The sequence below is a fragment of the Astatotilapia calliptera genome, chromosome 3 (assembly GCF_900246225.1).
Source record: "Astatotilapia calliptera chromosome 3, fAstCal1.2, whole genome shotgun sequence".
NCBI classification, from domain to species: domain Eukaryota; kingdom Metazoa; phylum Chordata; class Actinopteri; order Cichliformes; family Cichlidae; genus Astatotilapia; species Astatotilapia calliptera.
In genome coordinates this window covers 27,831,125-27,852,222 of record NC_039304.1, presented here as the reverse complement: position 1 = coordinate 27,852,222, position 21,098 = coordinate 27,831,125, and the positions used below count along the sequence as shown (strand labels likewise).

The following is a 21,098-nucleotide window of genomic DNA, read 5'->3' as shown; positions in this document are numbered from 1 at the left end:
CTCATTTACTTGACACTTTATTTGTCACGTGTAAACAAAAATACACAAATTCATGTAGAAAAATAAACCTTTGGACTCCTATAAAAACCCCACCTCAGCAAACATTCAAAGAAACTTTATAAATAACACGTTCAAGACCTTTGGACTTTAACAGCATCTGAAGCAAAGATTTATTCAGAGTAACACACACACACACACACACACACACACACACACACACACACACACCTGAGAGAGGAACTGTATAAATACTTCAATGAACACATCACGCCTCACATGTCTACAATCTTCTGTCCAGTATTCCGGTTCAATCTGCCCCCCCTAAAATAACCCACTGCGAGGTCCTCATTCAGACTTCTTGCTGTTGTTGTAAACTGATCCGTTATTGTTCACAGACCTCCCGTTGGATAGAGTACCTGCAGCCTCCTCGGGCCTCAGGTACTCTTTCGTCACTTTCTGAAAGGTTGGGTGGGCAGTCAGCACCCGCAGCAGACTCTCTGTGGAAACAAAGCCACAGCAGGGATGGTTTTTACTACTGTCTAGTAACAGGCATTCACTGACCGCCCTGGTTCTTGAGGGAAATTTGTTCTTTTGCAGCTCATCTATACTGTTCAGCTGATTCTCACCTTCAGTGAGCCGGTTCTCATCGGAGGCGGCGGCGTAGAGCTCGGCAATTCTGTGCTGAGGGATGCCCACCAGCGCCTCCATCAGGTCCGACAGCTCCCTTTCACTCAGGCTGCCTCCGCCCTCTCTGTTAAACAACTGAAAAACAAACAGTGAACAATCAAGAAAACAGCAGGAGGTACAAAAAGGCTCCTTATGGAGGTGAAGACTGTTTTTGTGCAAGCCGATCGAGCCTAAGTTCCACAGTTTGAACTCAGGGAAAAGTCACAAATCCCACTGGGGGAGTCCGTCTTAAAAACTAAAACATGCAGGGCTCTTTAATTCTGTAATTTCTTACTGCGGAGTTAAAATTATATCCTGACTATGTGTCATATTTCTAAAGGCACACAGGGGAAAGTGGAGAAAGGTGAGGCGATCAGCAGGACTTACAGTGAAAGCAGAGTGAAGCAGTGTCTTCAGGTCAACACATCCAGTCAGGGGTGCGACACTAAAATAGATGTGCCTCAGGTCCACAGAGTCATCCTAAAAACACACAGATTACATCAGCACCTTCTCCCTCTCAGCTTTTTAAATGTTGCATAATCTGAAAAAGCACAGATGAGTTATTATAACGCCTCATTTATAAATCAAAACACCAAAATCACAATGCACTCGTCTTTATGATATGCCCCAAGATCTGTTTGCTCTCGGTAAACACAGCAGGGCTTTTTAAATCCAGGATCCTGTGGTTAGAAGAAGCAGCTGCGAGTTTGTGACTTATCGGTTAACATTCATCAGGGTTTAGTTTGTCCTTGCTCCTCTGAATAGATCTGCTCTTTCTGTGGATTGTGAGAATCATCTGTACCGTTCTCACTCGAGCGTCGCACAAACTCTTTAACAAGAAGCTGGCCGACGAGCTTTTAAAATGCTCTGCTCAACCTGCTGCCAGTAAGTACGAGTTACAGATGGATGGAAGGGTTTGTGTTTCACCTCGTCACTAATTGCTACACAAACATCTGCAGTTTCTAACAGCAACAGAGAAACGCGCTGAACCTTTGTCGTGCCCTCCCTCCTTGAAGAATCAGTTCATCGAAAGCGGCTGAAGCATTTCATTTTGAATCTTGTCGGCTTATCGACTTCTCAGATCTGAGTATAGTTGACTCAGCTGTCGCGAGTTCTTGTGAAAAACAAATATTTGGTGCACACAGTGTGCACTCAGGCGCAGTTTATAGCCATAAAACCTAAGAGGACGGTCTGACTCGGCTGCAGCGCGTACACCCGACCGTACCTTGGAGTAGAGGCCGCAGATGTGGACAGCTGTCTGCTGGTGGCTCAGCCCGAGCATGGAGGCGAGCTCCTCTGCGCTGACCTTTGCACCCTGAGCTCCTGAGCGACACCTGTCAATCATCCTGTCCAGAGCAGTCTGTACTTCATGTGCTCCCAGACTGACGGAGAGGAGGATAAAGGAGGTGAAGTAAGCTGATGTGTGATGGAGATGAAAGGTTTTAAAGTTTAGTAAAACATGAGCAGGAGTAATCTCTCACCCGTTTTTGTGCAGCAGCGTCAGCGTTTCTCTGGCTGGAGACTCCAGCGGGAGGGACAGACCACCGACTTTGCTGACGGGAACCCCACCCTCCATCACGTGGTCTGTAGCGGGGACTCCAAGGGCCCTAACACACAGGAGAAACAGCTACGTCACAACAACCAGCAGACACAAATCCCTCACCAAGAGAAAGCTTTTACTTTTCTCCTCTATCTGCCTCGTACATAAGATCCAACCTAAAACTACATGAAATATAATTTCCCGTGACTGCTCACACGTAACTACACATCATAAAAATGTGACATTGCAGAGATAACACATAAAATCACCAAACAGAGCCAGAAAGTATTTAAAAACTCAGAAATTCAAGGACCAGAAGGCATGTTTAAACCTGCAGTTTCTCTGCATGCCACCAGGTGGTGACAACTGTTGGTAAAAGATACGTTCTGGTGCTTTTGAGGTAAACTGCTAACCACTTGTTGGCCCTCTGGGATGTGTGATAGGTAGGATCAAGTGAATAAGGTTCCAGTCACACAGGCCTAGAGACTGGTCTGCAACCGCCTGTTGCTATTGACATATGTGCTGCTGGGGCCTTGTGAGACCTTTCTATTGGCTTATCTGAATAAAATTAAGCTAAACATGTGCAGTAAGTCTGTGCTTTGGTTTTATTGGTAACAATACTTAGTTGATGTGGTCAGTGGAAGTACTGCAATTTTTGAATCTCCACTGTTGGTTTTGCTTACATTCTTTTGGTGCTTGGACACAGGAATTACAGGAATGTACCTCCATTGTAATGCATGTCTACTGTAACATGAGCAACAAACCAGTTCCCCATAACAGGGAGAACCAGTAAGTGGGATTATTAAAAAAAAGAAAAAAGGAGGCATTCAACAATCCACTTTAACTTTAATTAATCAGCGGCTGCAGCCAAACTGTTAGGCTGACGTGTCATAAAATGAGGGAAAATGTGCGCCTCACCTGGCCATGAGTTTCTGAACGTTGTCTGCGTACAGGTTGGGGTCCTTCTTCTCCTCCTCTGAAGGGTTGTAAACTGGCAGGAACTGCAGCACAATAAAGAGATAAACACTGTTTGTGTAGTCACAGTAACAGTTCAACAGAGAGGCAAAAGTCAACACACACACACACTTTTTTTTTTTTTTTTTTTAAACCACGCCAACTCTGTCACACCTCTGCCCACACCCAGTCATGGCTGTAACCTGTCACTACAATTAACAATAATGTCAGATTGTGCTAAACACACACGTGAGCGTACACACCCACATCACTGAGGTGTGGGTGTGTAAAAGGACATTTCCACAAGTTGTAGATATATACGCTTTTGTTTGATAAGCTGAATGACCAGTTCTCACCTCAACAGTCACGTTGGTGTACGGCTGGGACACCGTGTGCCACAGAGCCTCGGTCCTAACACACAGAGCAGAAGATTAGATTCATCATGAAAAATTAGCATTTTGTTTTGACTAAATCACAGTTCAGGCAGGATCCTGTGTGCAGGGGTGCTACTGTGGACAAATATGTTAAAGGGATCTTGGTGTATAGCGCTCGATAATACTGTTTAAGAACACCTGTTTTGGTCCCATCTGGTCCAGAGTCATTTCTGGAGGGGTATTATATTCACCTGAATAACAATGGCGCCATATTTGGCTGCTATGATGGGACAAGATCACATCTGTCCCACCAAAGACGAGCTGTGAGAGAAGGCAGGATCATTGGAGTGGAAAATCCGCATCCCCCCTTCCCTGTGTACACTAGCTAACTTCGATTAACATTTTCCCCACCTACGTTTGTCCTTTGTTTTCTGTTCTTGTGTTTTGGTATACAAAAAGAGTAATTCTGAGTTTTGATGTTGTATATTTTGTGTCAAATCTCTAAAAACGCAATAACGAGTTGTCAGGTGCGGTCAGTATTACGCTGGAAAAAACGAGCACATTTCCTTAGAGTGCAAAGTCCGGAACGCTCCAGCCTCGTTTAGCTTCACAAGGGCTTCGAAAGGTCATAAACAAAAACGCTCTCTAGGAGGAAGGCTTCCTCCACTACCATGCTCTGACAATATCACACTTCTTTCTTCACTAACTTACATTTACACACTTATTACATTAAAATGTTGACCCTTATGCAGAGCTTTTTTAAAATAAACAAAAACACCCCAAAACAAAACACTGGTTTCTGCTTTTTAAATTTTGCTCCATTCTTCTATATTGTCTACATCATAAAATTTATACAAATGACTTGATTATTTGCAACAATATTGCCAATATCCTTGCATTTTTCCCCCCAGTGTAATTGAATTATTGATATGTTGTATGTGTTAAAAACAGAAGCTAAACCTGTTGGTGTGGTGGGCGGTTCACCATGGCAACGTACGCTAGTCTGGAGCAAGTTATGTTGGAGATTAGCGACAGACAGGTATGAAAACGATGGCTGCTGACTAATCTGAAGAATTGCATCGACATTCCTGGATGATCTCTCAGCTCTGTGTACAGAGAGTAGGACAAACTTGAGTTTTTAAAGTCTTTTTCTCTCCCTGATGAGCATCAGTAAGAAATACAGATTCTTAAAAGCAACTTCGAAGGTTTACAGAAGTGGGGTGATTCTGTTTATATTCTCTTCTTGCTCTCAGACTGTTAAACACCAACAGAGCTGCAGCTGGAAGGAAAAAAACAAACCATCTCCCAAACAAAACTTTGATGGGACCCTTAACTGTAAGCACATGTCTCTTAATATTCGAGCCGTGGCACCGAGAAGTCTTTTGAACTTGTGCAGTCAGACTTTTTGCCCACTTTCCATCCCAGCTTCAAACAGGCCAAACTTTATGATACAAGAAATCTTTTCTAGTCTGACAAAAGCACTTGAAGCTCACACACATTGTGTGTTTGTTCTCTTCATATCTCTCTGACGTAGCGGTTTTATCTTTGTAAAAATATACACCCGTGCCCGTGATTGGTCAGACTGGCGACGCCACCTTTTTCCACACGAACGCGCTCATCTCAAGCGACGTTCGTGCGACTGCTTATCCTGATTGCAGATGGTAGCATAAGTGAAACCAGATAAAGCCAGACGTCTTGGTTGTGTTGGACTTGTTTCATAGCACAGGCCCTGCTGATCTGTTACAGCTGACAATGATAAGCACTGCATTGAGCTTCTAGAAAAAGCATAAGGATGCTGAAAAGCTGCTCTTGCATAATTATTTTAAGCACCAAGTTCTTACTTGGAGCTTACCTTAAGTAGATTTTTATTTTCATTTGTTTCTGGGGTTTGCTAAACTAAACCCTGACATTAAACATGTGTGACAGATGTGCAGGTGAAGCAATGAAGGAACTCACCAGGCTGTGCCTTTGTACGTCCAGCGAACAGTATCCTGAAGAAGAGACAACAAATTTAAATAAAAATTTAAAGTTTTCTTATCTTTCCTCTGAGTTGCTTTCCCAGAGTGGGAGGGGTTATTATTCTTTTATTTTATAGCATATATAATACCAGTCAGTCCCGGCACACCTCAGTAGTACCCAGTGTGCAAACACAGTGCCTGAGTAAACATCACAGTGTGTTCACAAATGCAACCTCAGCTGATCCTCAAGACACGTTACGAACCCTGAATGAACACCAAGGCCATCCTTAAAGACATGATTCATTAAAGCCATTCAATCATATCATGTATGGGGTGCATGGGAAACATTTGGATAATGCTTGAGGCCCGTTTACCCAAACAGCACCTCCCTGGTACAGATCTCTCTGTGGATGAACAGCTGCAGTTTCAGGCAAACCAGCCCAGTGTGGCATAAACCTGAGCTGTGATCACAGACCTCTTTAAAAACAAAGACCCAGGAACATTTGAGAATATCTGTCACAGACCGAGGACACGGTCCAGGTACGATAAACGGAATCAGAGCCGACAAAAATGGCAGTCCTGTGTAAAATATGGAAGGGCTCAAATGATTAATATAACCTAAAAGAGCCAAAGAAGGCGTCTGCTGTCACCAGCAGCACGCCCATGGTGTTACTCACCAGCTTGTTGGGGTAATGCAGCAGCACAGGTTGGACAGGAACTCCAGCGAGAAAGGCACCTTTCATGACACAGATGGAGACAGGAGGAAGAGAGGAGCAGTTAATCACACAGCAGCAGCACAATGTGCAGCTTCGCCCTTCCCGCTCACACAGGTCATTCCTGCATCATTTGTTCAAACGGCTGGAAAACCAGCATGATGTCACCTACGTGAGTCGCACGCGTAGGTCCCACTCACCGGGCTTGAATTTGATGAGAGCACTGCCGTTAGTCGTTGTCCCCTCGGGAAACATCAGCATCTGGACAGAAATGAAAAGAAGCGGTGAGCTGAGAGAGCGATTTCCAGGCTTGTGATGTCATGGCAGTGTTGCCACCTCACACGGGACTTTCAGACTGCTTATGGCTCCTTTCACTTTAAGCTCTTTGGGAAACATCAACATCCCTTATCTTCTCATCCACAATTTCACATAGTGTTTATGAAGAGAAAAGTAAAATAACTGAGTCTTTTAATCTGTGTCCCCTCTTTTTCTACCAGCAGTAACAGCTGCCCTGAGGTGACTTTTTCAGTGTGTAAACCAGGGGTCCCCAATCTCAGTACGCGAGGGCCGGTGTCCCTGCAGGTTTTAGATCTCACCCTGGGTCAACACACCTGAATCACATGATTAGGTCATTACTAGGCCTCTGGAGAACTTCAAGACATGTTGAGGAGCTAATTCAGCCATTTAAATCAGCTGTGATGGATCAAGGATACATCTAAAACCTGCAGGGACACCGGCCCTCGTGGACTGGGATTGGGGACCCCTGGTGTACACTGTTGTTAAGGACACAAATGTAAACAAATGTGTTCCCGTGAGGCAGAAAAGTGGATCATTTCCCTCTTCTTCCATCAAGAGGACCTAATCTAATCGTGATCAACTGCTCAACTGCTTGTGACAAACTACAGATTTTTTCTAAACCACAAGCAGTAAACAACAGAAGGACCATTCCCATTAAAAGATTATCTTTAATCTGCTTTGCATTCCTCAAACTGCTGCAAAGTCTGACGGGATAATTTGGTAGAAATTTCACTTCTGTAAACAAGAACCCAGCCGAGGGAGGAGTGACATTCTGTCAGCCGCCAAAGTGTCTCACCTGAGGCCAGTAGCCGTCGGAGGTCAACCTCTCATTGAGTTGAGCGACAGCTTTTTTTCTCGACTCTGGATCCTTCCTGCTCACCAGCACAGACTGGTTGAACTCCAGCAGAGCTGAAACACAATTAAGAAAAGAACAAGAATCAGAACCAGAAAGCAAGACACCCTGTAAGACGCAGCAGATCAGGAGCCAGCGGTGTGGGCCGCTTCTTTATCTTTGGATCTCCTCGCATGCTTGCAGAACACAGGGGCGCTGAACTCCAGGCCTCAAGGACCGGTGTCCTGCAGGTTTTAGATCTCACCCTGGGTCAACACACCTGAATCAAATGATTAGTTCATTACCAGGCCTCTGGAGAACTTCAAGACATGTTGAGGAGGTAATTTAGCCATTTAAATAATCTGTTTTGGATCAAGGACACATCTAAAACCTGCAGGACACCGGCCCTTGAGGTCTGGAGTTCCCCCACCCCCTACTCTAACTGTTCAATGGCCAAATATCGCTCTGGATTGTTTGTGTGAAAAAGGTGGAGCGCGAATGCCTGCTGTTATCAGCACACTGCACTGTGAATACCTCCACAGCACAGGAAAATATGATGTCACCCAGGCACTTGTCATTACAAAAATGCAACCAAGTGACTAAAAGCAGATAGGTTTACAATCCAGAGGAGAAAAAAGCTTTCTTAAAAACTTATTTGGGGGCAAAGTTGGGAAACTTTTCAGGTGTTTATTATCAGTTGTGTGGTTCTATATGTGCAGTTTTTTTTAACCTGTGAAATTAAGTTAAATTCGATAATGCTGCAAAATAACAGCTCAACTAGAAGTCCTGAGGGGTTTCAGGATGGATTCCCAGCAGTGAGTTTGTTTTACACTGTGGTGGAGCTTTCTGACTGACTTCTGACTGAAGTCAGTCAGAAGTCATTGTCAGTCAGAGAATTCAGCTAATTCAGATGTAAAGACAAGAGGATGAAAAAAGAGAGAAACAAGAAAAGATATAACTATATCTATAACTGCAAATACTGCGCATTACATTTGGACTTCTATGAAATTCAACCTAGATAAACAAGTAACTGGATAAACAAGTAACAAGTTCCTTGTAAACAAGGAAGTCTGCACTTGAAGCCTCGACCTTCATGTTGTCATCGGAGGCTGAGTCAGCAGAATAGCAGAGGGGTTCCCGTAAAAGATAAAACACGCGATCAAAGGCAGATTTCTCTCCTACAGCAGACATGGAGACATCTGAAAGGAAGCAGCATGTACGCCCTATGTAAGACCATAGCTCAGCAGCACCTTACATCAGCATGCAATAAGCTGTGTGGGCAAGTTTGCAGGGCTTCTAGCACGGCAGCAGCAGAATTCTCAAGAAAAGGAGGCACACATTAATCTAACAGTTAATTTCTTTATTCATTATCGGTGTCAGAAATGTGCGAGTGTGCTTCAGCTCCTCAGAGGCTACAGTGATGGCTTCAACGCAAACAAATTCACGGATCATCTGCCTCCATCTCCACCCTGTTCCTAGCATCCTCCTCTTCTGTCACACCAACCCTCTTCACTATATCCACAAATCTCCTCTGAGGTCTTCCTCTTTGCCTGGCAGCTCCATCTTCGACATCCTTTGTCCAATATACCCAGTGTTCCTCCTCTGCACATGTTTAAACCATCTCAGTCTCTTTGTCTCATTTCTACTCTTGTCCATTCTGATCATTCCCAGGGAAAATCTAAGCATCTCCATCTTTCTGTCAGTGCCATTGTCTCCAAACCACACATTACATCACATCACAGCAGGCCTCACTACCATCTTGTAAAGCTTCCCTTTCACTCTTGCTGCTATGCTTCTGTCATGTCATAGTTCTCTGACACCTATCCCTGTACAATGTATGTAATTTCTAACTGTTTTACTTGAAAATTGCCATTATTGTCGACCCACAATAAAAAAAAAATGCGCGTGAAGGAAATGTATACATTGATAAATCTTAAGAACTAGCTAAGAGCTACTCTTGTTTACCTCCTATGACCGGCAGGCTGGTGTTCTCTGACCTCGACACCACCGTCGCCAGCTGGGCCGGGCAAAAAACCAGCATGTCCAGAAAGCTGCTGTGGGGCGCCACCACCAGCACCGGAGCCTCCTTCAGGTTTGCCCTGCGACCTTTGACCTTAATCCAGTAGAAACCCAGAGAGAAGAACACAGCTCTGCTCAGCAGCCAGATGATTGGGTGGTAAAACCAGCGGCGCCAGCCTTCTACGGGTTTGGAGCGCTCCTCCTCGGACAGGCCGGCCAATCGCAGCCGGGCGATGGGCCACATTATAAGGAAGAAAAGGACCGCCAAGGTGACGCGTATGGGGAAGAGGATGCTGCCGAGGATGATACCCTGTGAGATCAGAAGAAATACATTAAATGCGCAGTCACACATACGACCCAATAAATCTCATACCGCTCAGAAACTGGACTTTGCATGATTTGAAATTAGCAGCGCTGCGATAAATACATTTGTTTAAACCTAGTTTCATCAGAATGAATCACAGTGGACATTTTTGCTTAGCAAATATTTACAAATGAGGCACAGATTTCTGTCAAATAATGTAACAGACGGACTCCTTTATTGGTTAGTTAGTTTATTCAGTCACCAAAGTCCCATTTTGTGACAGGAAAACCCTGATTTGTGGCTATTAAATAGCCTTTTATTTGATGGTTTTACAAATTTAGTCTGAAACTACTGAATAAAATTAAGATTAGAGCTTTGCACCTGTGAAGTTCGTCCTGCGTATAAGGGGAACACACTCAGATGCCCATAGAGGTGCAGTTTTACACCCAGCCACACTGATTAAGTTTTCCAAAGTTGTGGAACCCTCTGGTATGTTGTTCTCATCATCAAGCCCGCTTATCCGTGCTGGGAAACATTTATGACTTGGCTCATTTGCTTGTGATCTCAGAGAAACAGGGAGCTGTGGAAGCCTAAACTGAAGATTGTATCGATATGAGAAAAAAAAAATTGGCAAACATAGAAGAAAATGGGAAACCGGAAGAGTCCCAAGAGAAAACGCTTGATAGTAAATACTTCGTAAATAACTTTTTAGTGACTGGCTCCTCTTTCCGTGTTGGTAAAAATCATCATATGGTTGGTTTCAGGTGTTAACACTCAATGTTTGAATGACTGATGGTCACTAAAATTAAACACGTCATTATATGAGTTTTTCTATTTTATTTTCTATATTAAATCGATATATATTTGAGCGTTACCCGGATCCTTTGCGCCCTGGTCAGCTTCATTTTGTGAATGAACGGATGTGGATACTCCTGCGTTGCCGAGTAACCGTCGTCGATCCTCTCCATGGCGCGAGGTAAACTGGAAAAGTTTATTAATTTTCTTAAAGGAATTTTAACACTTAAAAAAGTAATTTACACTCCCTGAGGGGTTGATTAAAAAGTTACATAAAGCTGTCACTTCCCCTGTTTGCTTTTATTTTAAATTAAAAAGTTAATTAAAGTGCCTCGCGCACTCTATTAAAAAGAGCAGTTAGCTAGTAGAAGCCAAACGCTCGCGTGCAATCCTTTGAAGCAGCAAAAACATAAGACGACAAGCATCTAAAAACCAACTTCTCCGGTCCTTCTCCTCCACATGGCCAAATAAACGCCACAGCAACGCCACCCAGCCTCATTTAAAGCTTCGCCTCACCCCGTCCTCACCTACGTAAGCTCACAGCCCGGCCCACCAGCAGGACAGCCAAGTCGGACCAGACAAACCGGTCGGAAAGCATGTATGGAATTGTTATTAAAAAAGAAATAAAAATCTGTGTGTGTGGGTGTGTGTGTGTGTGTGTGTGTGTGTGACAAATTGAGTGTTACCATACGACTGTCAAAAAAGTGACAAGTGATGTCATACAAAAAACCAAAACAAATTTCAGTAATTTTAACACATCTAGATTAACTTTAATAAATATAACCATAAAGTGCATGCGCAGAACCACCGCTCGAATCAGGATTGTCTCTCCCTCGTGGATCTCATCATTTGGATATTTCCATTTACCAGATTTTTACCAGTCCTAGCTTTTTCATTTGCTACTTGTGACTCTTATACCAGTATGCTAGCTGGCTAAAGCGGGATTTATACTACTCTCAGGTTGAGGTGTACAGATGTTTGACAAGGGATTTAGACACATTTAGACAGGGTGCGAGACTGGGTGAATGAAGCTGGTATTACAAAACGCTCCGACAGCTCAGTTAGAGGAGGAAGGTGCTGCGTAAGCACCAGTCCGTCAATCTCTCAGAAGGATGAAGTCTGCTCAGTCCTGAAGATGTGCAGTGGAGGAGAGAGTGTCCAGATGTGTAACTTTGTGTCACTGTGTGGGATGGCAGCTGCTCCCTGACAGAGAAGAAGGCTCTTTAAACATAATCTCTGTACCAGTAATGCAGACGATGCTACCCTCTCTGTGTGTCCTCTGTGCTGTTTGTAAATTTAATGCACACTGTGTGGCAGTACTGTGATAAGATGAAGATACCTGTGAAGAAGACTATATATATTTAATATGTTTTGGCACATTTCTGAATTTCAGATGTTACATTAAGAGCCAAGCTTTCATGTTTATTCACTGATGACTACCAAACGCTGTGAAAGCCTCATGGCCTCTGGGGTTTCTGCCATACCTGATCCTTCTGTTCTGGGTGCTGATAAATCCACACCCACAAGAAGAAGCAAAAGGAATGGAGGAATGGAAAAGTTTGGAATGAGGCAAAGACGGAAGTTGAAATTCACTGCTGGCTGAGCTGAACTTTTATTTTGATACTTACTTCCTGTAATTGGCTAAATGTTGATACAAGCGCGTTGTAAAGGCCTGCTTTCAAAACAGGCTCATAAATGTTATTCACCAAGACGGCTCTGTGTGAAGCCTGAAGCATCCATTCTAAAATTATTTACTGGTATCATTTATGTTATATATATGCATTTCTTATTTTCCCTTTAAACATATATGATTTAACAAAACACACATTTTTAAATCTTCTCATCAGGGACCTATAAGTATATGTCCTGATAGCCAGCAGACACACACCCAGGCATCCTGCTCACTACAGCAGGTGGTGAGCCCACGTCTCCTCTTCAGGCTGGGCCCGGTTGGGTCTCATGGGGTAAGACCCTGGCACCAGGCACTCTCCCTTGAGCTCCCTCCCAGGCCTGGCTCCAGGGCGGGGCTTCAGTGGTTTTCTGAATCCCTCCACCAAGGTGTGGGGAAAGAAGCCAGTTAAGTGTGTACATACATATATAAGAGGTAGAATGTGAAGCCCAAGGTGGTCCAGGTGGTAAAAGAAGGATTAGGAGCTAATGTGATGTTCTTTGGTTTTACTCTGTTAGTGTTTTTGTTAGTTCCTGCAGCACAGTCAGGTATATCAAGAGTATAGAGGAGTTCTCCTGAGACAGGCTGCCACACGAGGAGAGCTGGATGGGGCTGTAGAGCGACTTTAACCCAGCAGGAGCCTCTGCTCCAACCAGTACCTTCATTTGCACCAAAACAGCTGAAATGGATTCAAAGTGGTTTCTGCTTCTGAACCGGAGACTAATCTCGCTGAAGGATCTTTTAAAACCAGTTACATTAAAGGAATATCTTTGCTACCTCTGTGAATTCATGACTGTGGTTCAGGTTATTTATTTCCAGGATTTCTGAAAACATTCAGGACAGTGGGACTTAACTGAGAGTGATTAACATTTGAAGCCAACCCCAGTATAAATCCAGAAATCCTTTAGTGTTCTTTATGACTATGATAGACAAACATTTGAAAAAACCAAAAAGAGACTTGGGAGGCTTTGTGACATCTCAGAAAATCCAACAAACTAAATCAGATTCAGACCTTTTGAACTGGGTTTGTGGACAGGGTGCGGTAAATATCCGACTAAAAACAATCTTATCGGCCCTGCCTTCAGGTGTGCATTTTTCTCTTGCAACCAGTCATATTGTGTAATATCATATCACTCTGACATATTAAACAACTCTCGTGCTTATGGCTGAAAAATGTCATAACTGAGCAAATAAACTGAAGTTTTTTCCTTCAGATTTAAACATGTTGGACAAGAAGACCCAAAGTCTGACATGGTCCCCAGTAGTTCACACCTTAATCACCAAAAACATGAATGGTAAATGGCCTGCATTTGTATAGCGCTTTACTTAGTCCCTAAGGACCCCAAAGCGCTTTAGTCATTCAGTCATTCACACACATTCACACACTGGTGATAGCAAGCTACATTGTAGCCACAGCTGCCCTGGGGCGCGAGGCTGCCGCCACCGGGCCCTCTGACCACCACCAGTAGGCAAACACGGGGTTAGTATCTTGCCCAAGAATATTTGGCATGCAGCCAGGAGGCAGCCTGGGATTGAACCCCCGACCTTCAGATTAGTGGCTGACCTGCTCTGCCACCCCTACAGCCTTCATTAGAAGTTTTATAGTTTAGTTTCTGTGTAATTCCACTGAACATTAAGTATCTTCATGAAACAACTTACCAAAAAACCACTGCAAAAATAATCAAACATCCAAACTCATTTGAATTCAACCAATAAGGATTTATTTCCTAGAATATTTTCATAGGGAAAAAACTAATCTGCATAAATTAAACAAACCTATAAATTAAACAGGTGAGTAAATGCTGTGGGCTAGCTTGGTGAGTTCATGTTAACATAATGAAGCGTTCACAACAAACTGAACGACTGATGGAAGAAAAACAAAAAAGAAAACTACTCTACTATTCATGAGAAATGACCTCCTCCCAGGGACTCCCTCGGGAGTTACAGGTAACACTCTGCCATTAGTGATGTTTACCCTCCAAAAATAACCTTGTCGATAATCTCGTATTTTTAGCATGTGAAGTATCAAGTGAAATTACAGTAGTTGAACAGAAGTAAATATGATGATCAGCTGGCTTTAAGAAAAGAAGAACGTCAGAGGTGACGGCAAACGTAAGCAGAGCAGCTGGCGGAAGTAACGTTTCTCTGATAAAAGGCAAATAGTGTATGTGTGTGTGAGATGAAACCCTGGCGGTGCCATTTTAGCTGCCGCGCTCGAGCCTGGATCTGCTGAGGACGGGGAAAAAAAAAGCCAGCTGGATTTTCCTCCATGTCAGCTTTGCCGGGCGGCCTCGGTGGTGCGGCTCAGGTGGAGTATTTACAGTATCTAACCTCTGAAGGTCAACATATCAATCCTTTGCATGCACACGTGGTCCTCTTCACAACACCATCCCTCCTCCCATGATCTCCATCCTCTGTGGAGAAGACAAATGTGGGTACAGTGAGAGGCAGTAACCAGTGTGACAAAACACCGCAGGGACCTGTGTGACAACTGAAACACTCAAACTGGGAAACACTACTCGGTTAAACTAATTACCCATACTTAATTAATTGGCAGTTAGCTGCTGGTTTCAAGCTCTTATAGTCAGGAACACGTGGCTGTCACTGTGACAGGAAAATAAAGAAGCCTGAAACACTGCGAGCTGGAAAATGAGTGGACACTAGAAGGAGTTATACAGCCGACATCTGAAGACCTCCCCTCTGACACCTCAGCATATATCAATAAAAAGGTGCTTTGACCACCGTTAGAATATTTTCTGGGTAGCTCCACAGGCAGACACCACCCTCACTAACTTCTGATGCAAACAGTCATATCTCCCGTAAACAGGCCTTAAATATGACATAAACCACTCAGTTCAGAAAAGAGCTTCAGATGTTACTCAAAGTCTGCTTTCAAGGGGTAAAGAGGTAAATGATGCCCAAGTTTGACTGTTTTCTAATTCACACAGGCCTACACACCAGTTAGCAACCATCAGGCAATCTTTGTTTGCTAAGGAAAAAAAAATCTGTATTCCCCAACTGGTTGGGAAGTGGTTGCAGGAGGTTGCTGGGTAATACCAAGTGAAACTGGTAACAAAGTTACTTCCGGCTGTGCACACAACTAGCTCCGTATGTTTGATTCAGGGACATTGCATACTCTTCCTGAGGGAAATCCAGAAGGATGTGCATCTCCTCCCCAGAGCACATCAGGGAACTTTTGCTTACTGCACCTAAAACCAACTTGCAATCATTTTACTTGCAAGCAGACCTGAAAATGATTCAGTCACACTGTGAAGGAAGGAAGGAAGGAAACAGACTCTCAGCATTAACTGTTTGATGTTTATGTGCAGTCACCCCTCAAAGGCCCACTCTGAGGTATTTTAACATTAAAAAGGTAAGATTTTATTTGTTCCTGCATGTTACAAAGATGTTTCTGACGACCAAATAAATACATCATTGATAATGCAAGGTGTCTTCCATGACCTCAGGAGAATTTGAAACTAAGCCAATTCTGCCCCCTACTGAGCTAGAAACAGTAGTTCAGCAGGTTGAGGATTGTGACACGTCTGTTTTATAAGAACTTAATGAAGAAGCCAAAAAGCCTGAAAACATGAAAAAATTACTTTACAGACCAAACCTACTGGGCCATTTTTCAGGTATTGTGTTTCTGGCAGACAGCGCAGTGGTTCACACATTCACAGAACAAGTGAAGGGTCACCACTTCCACACACATCCCTTCAAAGGCTGCATTAGAAGGAATCTGCCAAATCAAACATGTAGCGCTGCTCACAGCAGCTTTTATCAACAAACAGTCCGATGAAGCCAAAAGCTGAGCTAATGGAAAGCTTGTGTCAGACTCTGTACCTCATTTTATTGGCTGTATTTTTAACTAGAATTACTCAAAATGTGAACAAAGTGTGAAAATCTGCTCAGTGGCAGATTGTACTGCTCCGTCATGACAAACAATGAGGTGTTTTTATTTTCCCCTGTAAACAAACCACTTACAGCTTTCCCTTTTTATTTGTAAGCAGGGGGTCCACAGAAACTTGGGGTAATGAGCTGCAGAAACCTTTATCTAATTTAATAAAGTTTAAGCCCAAACATCGGCTGTGCTGGTGGATTTCTTTGTGGACAAACTGAGACAAGTTTTATAAATATGAATGTACTTAAACTTTACACTTAAACAGAAGGGACAATTCTAAAGGTTAACATCATCATTTATTATCATTTTTTACTATTACTACCATTATACCCATTCTTATTACTACTATCATTATTATTAATATTACTACTAAAAACACTGGGTACCAGCAGTGCTACCTGTCAGCCTCCTAGTACACACATCTATGGTATCAATTATAGAATCTGCATCTCAGCCCTTGTTCAAGTCATTGCATATACAAGATGTACAGAAAACTTGACCTCTGGCCTTCAGGTCAAGGTCAAACTCATCTTAGATTTTTAGTAGATACAGTTAGGGTATCAATTTGAAGAACTATTTATCCCTGCTGCACGTTTACGACCTTACCTGCGGCGGATCTATGAATGCCAGCCAATCGGACGAGTGTGTCGGGAGCAGTCCCATCGACTGACACTTGTAGATGGCCAGCGCCGAGCCCAGGAGGTTTCCGATCAGGTAGACGAGGCCTTGGAGCCACTGCTGGCTGGAGCTCTCCAGCAGCTTGAAGGCTGAGGCAGAGAGAATGAAAGGAGCAGTTAGCATCCGGTCAGGAACATAAACGGTGTCCGAGCGCTGGATACTCACTGGCAGACATGGACATGAGAGCCTGGATGGGCCTCCAGGCCATCATGCACACCATCATGATGGGGAAGATGGAGATAGTGTTGCCCGACATGTACATGATGAACAGGTTCATGGGGATCTGCTTCAGGGGCCCAAGGGCCACGTCCCAGCACCTCTGCACCACAGCAAGACGAGAGAGTGGGCGGGGTCAGACCAAGTACCACATGTTTGATTTAAATCCCTGCTAAAGACCCTCTTACGTCCACCCAAAACTAAGCCTCGCTTTCTTTACTGAGCTCTTTTCTTTTCATTCTAAGCAGATCACCTTCATTCTAACACTCTTGTGAGGAAACATTTTGACTATAGTCCTATTGTTTTAAAGGTCCTATCAAAATAAAAGCGACTGTCTTTAAGGCACCTATTCCAAAGTACGGGCTGACCGCTCATTGTGAGAAGGCACATAGACTCTCCTCTGTGCCAGTTCCAAAATCCACATCCAGTTTCTGCCCAAAGTACTGATTCCACATGTTTGACAGAATAACTATGTACACCATGGTTATTATAGTCATTATAAAGCTAGTACAAAAACTATAAAACTAAAATAAAAACAAAATCTGGATGGTCACTGTAAAAAGATTTGTTATTGTGTTTATTTCTCACAAAGTAAAGCATAACTAATTCAGCAATGGTAGCTTCACCTATGAAGTTAAATAGACATTAAATCCACAGACTGGTGGTTGGGACCATTCAAACAGGAGGGAAAATGTGTGTATCTGGAGCTTTTCTCACCTTCTCCACCAGGTTCTTGTCAGTCTCCTGGATGCTGGTGTCGGGGACCGGTTTCTCAGAGTAGCCGATGGGGTAAACCACATCTCCCTGACCGCCCTGCCGGTCACCGCGGCTCCTGCAGCGGGAATAAAAATGACCAGATTTAACCTTTATTCACCGTCTCATAAGCTCTGCCGTTTAATTTAATATCAGCATTTAAACCACTCAAGACAAGAGTGTAAAGCCCACATGCACACACTGTGAGGACGCCCAGGTAAACAAAGAGAAACTGGATTAGCTGATTTCTAAAAAGTTTGGAGGCAGAAATAATCTGTAGTTTAGGTGGGACATAAGTAAAAGGTTGCTAGTTTAAGTCTAGCAGGAGACACAAATGCCCTTTGGCGTTGAATCAAGATGAGCATTCGATGTACAACTTCTAAGTTTAGACAGGATACACTCCCAAACTGTTCACTGGGAATGGGACAATTACCTGCCAGGAAAGATTTTGAGCCATACTGAATGTAACACAATTACTTAAATTCTCAGTTTATGAAACTTTAAATAAAAGCAGCGACCTGTACTGAACTGAATGGACTTTTTTCAACTTTAATTACACCTGGAACACAGCAGTCTGGTAATGCAGGGAGGCAGAAATATTGAAAGGGACGTGCTGAAAAGTGAAACCATTACAGGATAACAGACTTGTTGTTTAATAATTCATTAAAGCCAGAATCATATCTTACATGTAAATTCGATCACCTGGACAGAGCTGTTACCTGCACTACTCTCACCTCTACGCCAGAGCTTTTGTCCACACCTCCTGGTGGTGTGGACAAATGTTCAGGGTACGTGTCAGTTTCCATTTACCTGGTGTTGCCCAGGCTCAGCTCCAGAGCCCACTTCATCCTCCTGGCACCGCTTCCTCCTCTTGTTGACAGAGCTCCTCCTCCTTGTCCTCCTGGAGATGCCATGGCAACCAACTACACTGCTGGACCTCGGAGACAGAAAGCACCTGCACAGATAGGATGCATAAATAACTGCAGACGTAAAAGGCTTGTGCAGCTTTCTGTTAAGCCAAAGACAAAATATGAGAATAAAACACCAGTCGATAAATGGAAGTCATTGATTTCAGACATCGAACAGGTTTCATCCTTTTAATCTTCCCCAAAAGGAAAACATTTTAACCACTTATTATAAAGTAATGTTACATTTAATCAGGAAAATAGAACCCACAAATCCATCAACACAGGCAACACTGCCTTAACCACACACAGCCACCTTTACTACTGCAGAAGCAGCAGCTATACAGTCGCTGTCACTTCAGACCTGTTTTACATCTTCACAGAATAGATTAAAAGATGCTCAGTTGGTACCAAGAAGATGTTATGGACACCACTACACCACCAGCACCTGAACTGCAGATAAAGGCAGAATGGATCCATGCTTTCATGCTGTTTACTGGTAACTCTGACCCTACCATCTGAACGTCGCAGCAGAAATGGAGGCTTATCAGACCTGGCAACATTTTTTGTTGTCTAGTTTTTAAGTGCAGCACGGCATTTTCACTCAAAGAACTTGGCTCGCTACATATTTTCCATGCAAACTCTAGAGATGGTTGTGTGCCAGCAGATCAGCATTTTCTGAAATACTCAGACTAGCATGTCTTGCAGCAGCAAGCATGCCACGTTTAAAATCACTTAAATCAACTTACTTTCTTATCTGATGCTCAAGTTTGAACTTCAGCAGGACGTCTTGACATTCCTACTTGTCTAATGTATTGAAGGCAATGGAGAAAGAAAGGTGTACCTAATAAAGTGACCAGTGACCTGTCACCTTGTGTGTGTGTTTTAATGCTGTCAAATATCAAATCAAATCAAATCAAATCACTTTTATTGTCACATCACATGTGCAGGTACATTGGTACAGCACACGTGAGTGAAATTCTTGTGTGCGAGCTTCACAAGCAACAGAGTTGTGCAGAATACAATAATGTAAACAAGCAAAATACAAGAATGGCTACATCTGAAACTAATAAATATATGTACAATATATAATAGTATATGCATTTCTGGATGTGTATACTAATATTTTTCTACGTGTGTGTGTGTGTGTGTGTGTATGTACACATATTTTACAAATTAAATAGAGTAAACAATAAATAAAATATATAAAAAATAATAAGAGAAACAGAGAAGACCTTACTCTGAAACTAGCAGTGTGTGAACACACTGTGATCTCTACATGCTCTAACAGAGGAATGGCCCCTAAACAACATAAATTATTACTATCAGAGTTCCCAGTTTGTCTCCAACCTGTTCTTTCTGTAACAGATCGATCCTGGGATAACAGCCAGTTCTCTGTTTTTTCTGCAGATAAAATGTCGGAACAGCTTCGGTGTCTCTGCACCTGCTAACAGCGGCCACCTCTGTTGTTATAGACCTAAAACACTAAGCACAGTTTCCCGGAGAGCTAACATTAACGGTTCAAGTGTGTACTCAACACACTGCCAGCTATAAATACAAGCGAGCCGACCAGAAGCTAAGCAGGAGGTCACCAGCGCCTCACAGCGCTGTCACTAAGCAGCACGTTATAGGTGAACGAGGCAGCGGAGCGTTATTTCAAAAAATGTTGTACCTTACAGAAACATCCAACACTCTCAGGAGCTTCTTTAATCGGTGTCGTTTTAACGGAAAGAGTCGAAGCTTCCGACGTACGCTCAGGTTTAGATAACCCCCTCGTCGCTCTCTCGACGTTTCCGGGGCTCTAAATGATGACGCAGTTTGCTGATACGGATATTACGTCATATGTCCGCTAAAATAAAATAAAATATTTCCTCAAGGGGAAAATATAATAATTAATTTTACTTTTTTAAGTTATAGAAAATAATTTGCGGGTTAAAAAAATTTACCATGTACGGAGAAGACTTAAAGTGAATATTCATTTAAATAACATGGATGGTTAATTGTGGCAAGACTATTTAATTTGAGGAAAATTGAACGGCAGTTTTTTCCCCCCAGGCGGTGTAGACAATATAATATATAATGTAGACTTCACATGCTTGTGATACCAGTGTTCTGTTTGTGGTCGATAGAGAAAATCCACAGAACAGTGTTAAAGGTATGATGGGTCAGTGATTTTTTGTTTTATTTTGATATATTGATAATGTTTCTTGTCGTTTCCCGTTTAAATATTATATATTATAGTTTATTTAGCGAAAGCTTCACTGGAAGAACGTATAGAAAATATACAGAACCCATGTTTTTAAGGAGCAGATTTGGGAAAATTATGATTATTTCTCACTCAGCCGTTTAAGAGTTGGGAAGCACAGCGGTGTGGATTTTTTGCTTCACAGCAAAAAGGTCCTGGTTTAAATCCACCATAACCAGAAGAAGATAGATGGACATGTCCCACATGTTTTAGATTTCTTGACAAATTTGAACAATAAAAAAAAAAAAAAAAAAAAAAAAAGGCAAAAACACTAAGACA

At 42.9% G+C, this 21,098-nt stretch overlaps 2 protein-coding genes across 4 annotated transcripts; both read right to left on the bottom strand.

Moving 5' to 3' along the window:
* Position 1: 1 nt before the first annotated feature.
* On the bottom strand, positions 2–11,038 carry lpcat4 (lysophosphatidylcholine acyltransferase 4). 3 transcript variants are annotated; one of them, XM_026162647.1, is made up of 14 exons: positions 10,533–10,594; positions 10,039–10,252; positions 9,300–9,663; positions 7,299–7,411; positions 6,406–6,466; positions 6,170–6,228; positions 5,491–5,525; positions 3,517–3,571; positions 3,125–3,207; positions 2,148–2,273; positions 1,892–2,048; positions 1,054–1,146; positions 627–762; positions 2–497 (listed from the first exon to the last, which is right to left on the bottom strand). In XM_026162647.1, exons 3-14 carry the CDS (start codon positions 9,595–9,597, stop codon positions 346–348), a joined length of 1,368 nt encoding a protein of 455 aa, XP_026018432.1. In that variant the 5' UTR covers positions 9,598–9,663; positions 10,039–10,252; positions 10,533–10,594; the 3' UTR covers positions 2–345. The 3 variants fall into 3 exon arrangements, with proteins under 3 accessions (XP_026018432.1, XP_026018433.1, XP_026018431.1); XM_026162648.1 differs by lacking the exons at positions 10,039–10,252; positions 10,533–10,594 and adding an exon at positions 10,980–11,038; XM_026162646.1 differs by lacking the exon at positions 10,039–10,252 and having other exon boundaries at positions 10,533–10,958.
* Positions 11,039–13,819: 2,781 nt separating this feature from the next.
* On the bottom strand, positions 13,820–20,398 carry emc4 (ER membrane protein complex subunit 4). Its single transcript, XM_026162645.1, has 6 exons — positions 20,247–20,398; positions 18,480–18,624; positions 17,634–17,748; positions 16,866–17,019; positions 16,629–16,789; positions 13,820–14,535 (listed from the first exon to the last, which is right to left on the bottom strand). The coding sequence occupies exons 2-6, from the start codon at positions 18,581–18,583 to the stop codon at positions 14,500–14,502; spliced, it is 570 nt and encodes a 189-aa protein (XP_026018430.1). The 5' UTR covers positions 18,584–18,624; positions 20,247–20,398; the 3' UTR covers positions 13,820–14,499.
* Between the last annotated feature and the right edge of the window lie 700 nt (positions 20,399–21,098).

Bases quoted from the DNA above. Each gene is read 5' to 3' on its own strand.
- lpcat4 (XM_026162646.1), bottom strand. From the start codon at position 10,625: ATGGAGAGGATCGACGACGGTTACTCGGCAACGCAGGAGTATCCACAT. The intron at 5,526-6,169 runs GTGAGTAACACC...TCTCTTCTTCAG, and splicing joins TGCATTACCCCAACAAGCTG to GATACTGTTCGCTGGACGTA. The intron at 2,274-3,124 runs GTGAGGCGCACA...CCTGTGTGTTAG, and splicing joins GTTCAGAAACTCATGGCCAG to GGCCCTTGGAGTCCCCGCTA.
- emc4 (XM_026162645.1), bottom strand. From the start codon at position 18,583: ATGGCATCTCCAGGAGGACAAGGAGGAGGAGCTCTGTCAACAAGAGGA. The intron at 17,020-17,633 runs GTGAGAAAAGCT...GCTGTGGTGCAG, and splicing joins ACAAGAACCTGGTGGAGAAG to AGGTGCTGGGACGTGGCCCT. The intron at 16,790-16,865 runs GTGAGTATCCAG...TCTCTGCCTCAG, and splicing joins TCTCATGTCCATGTCTGCCA to CCTTCAAGCTGCTGGAGAGC.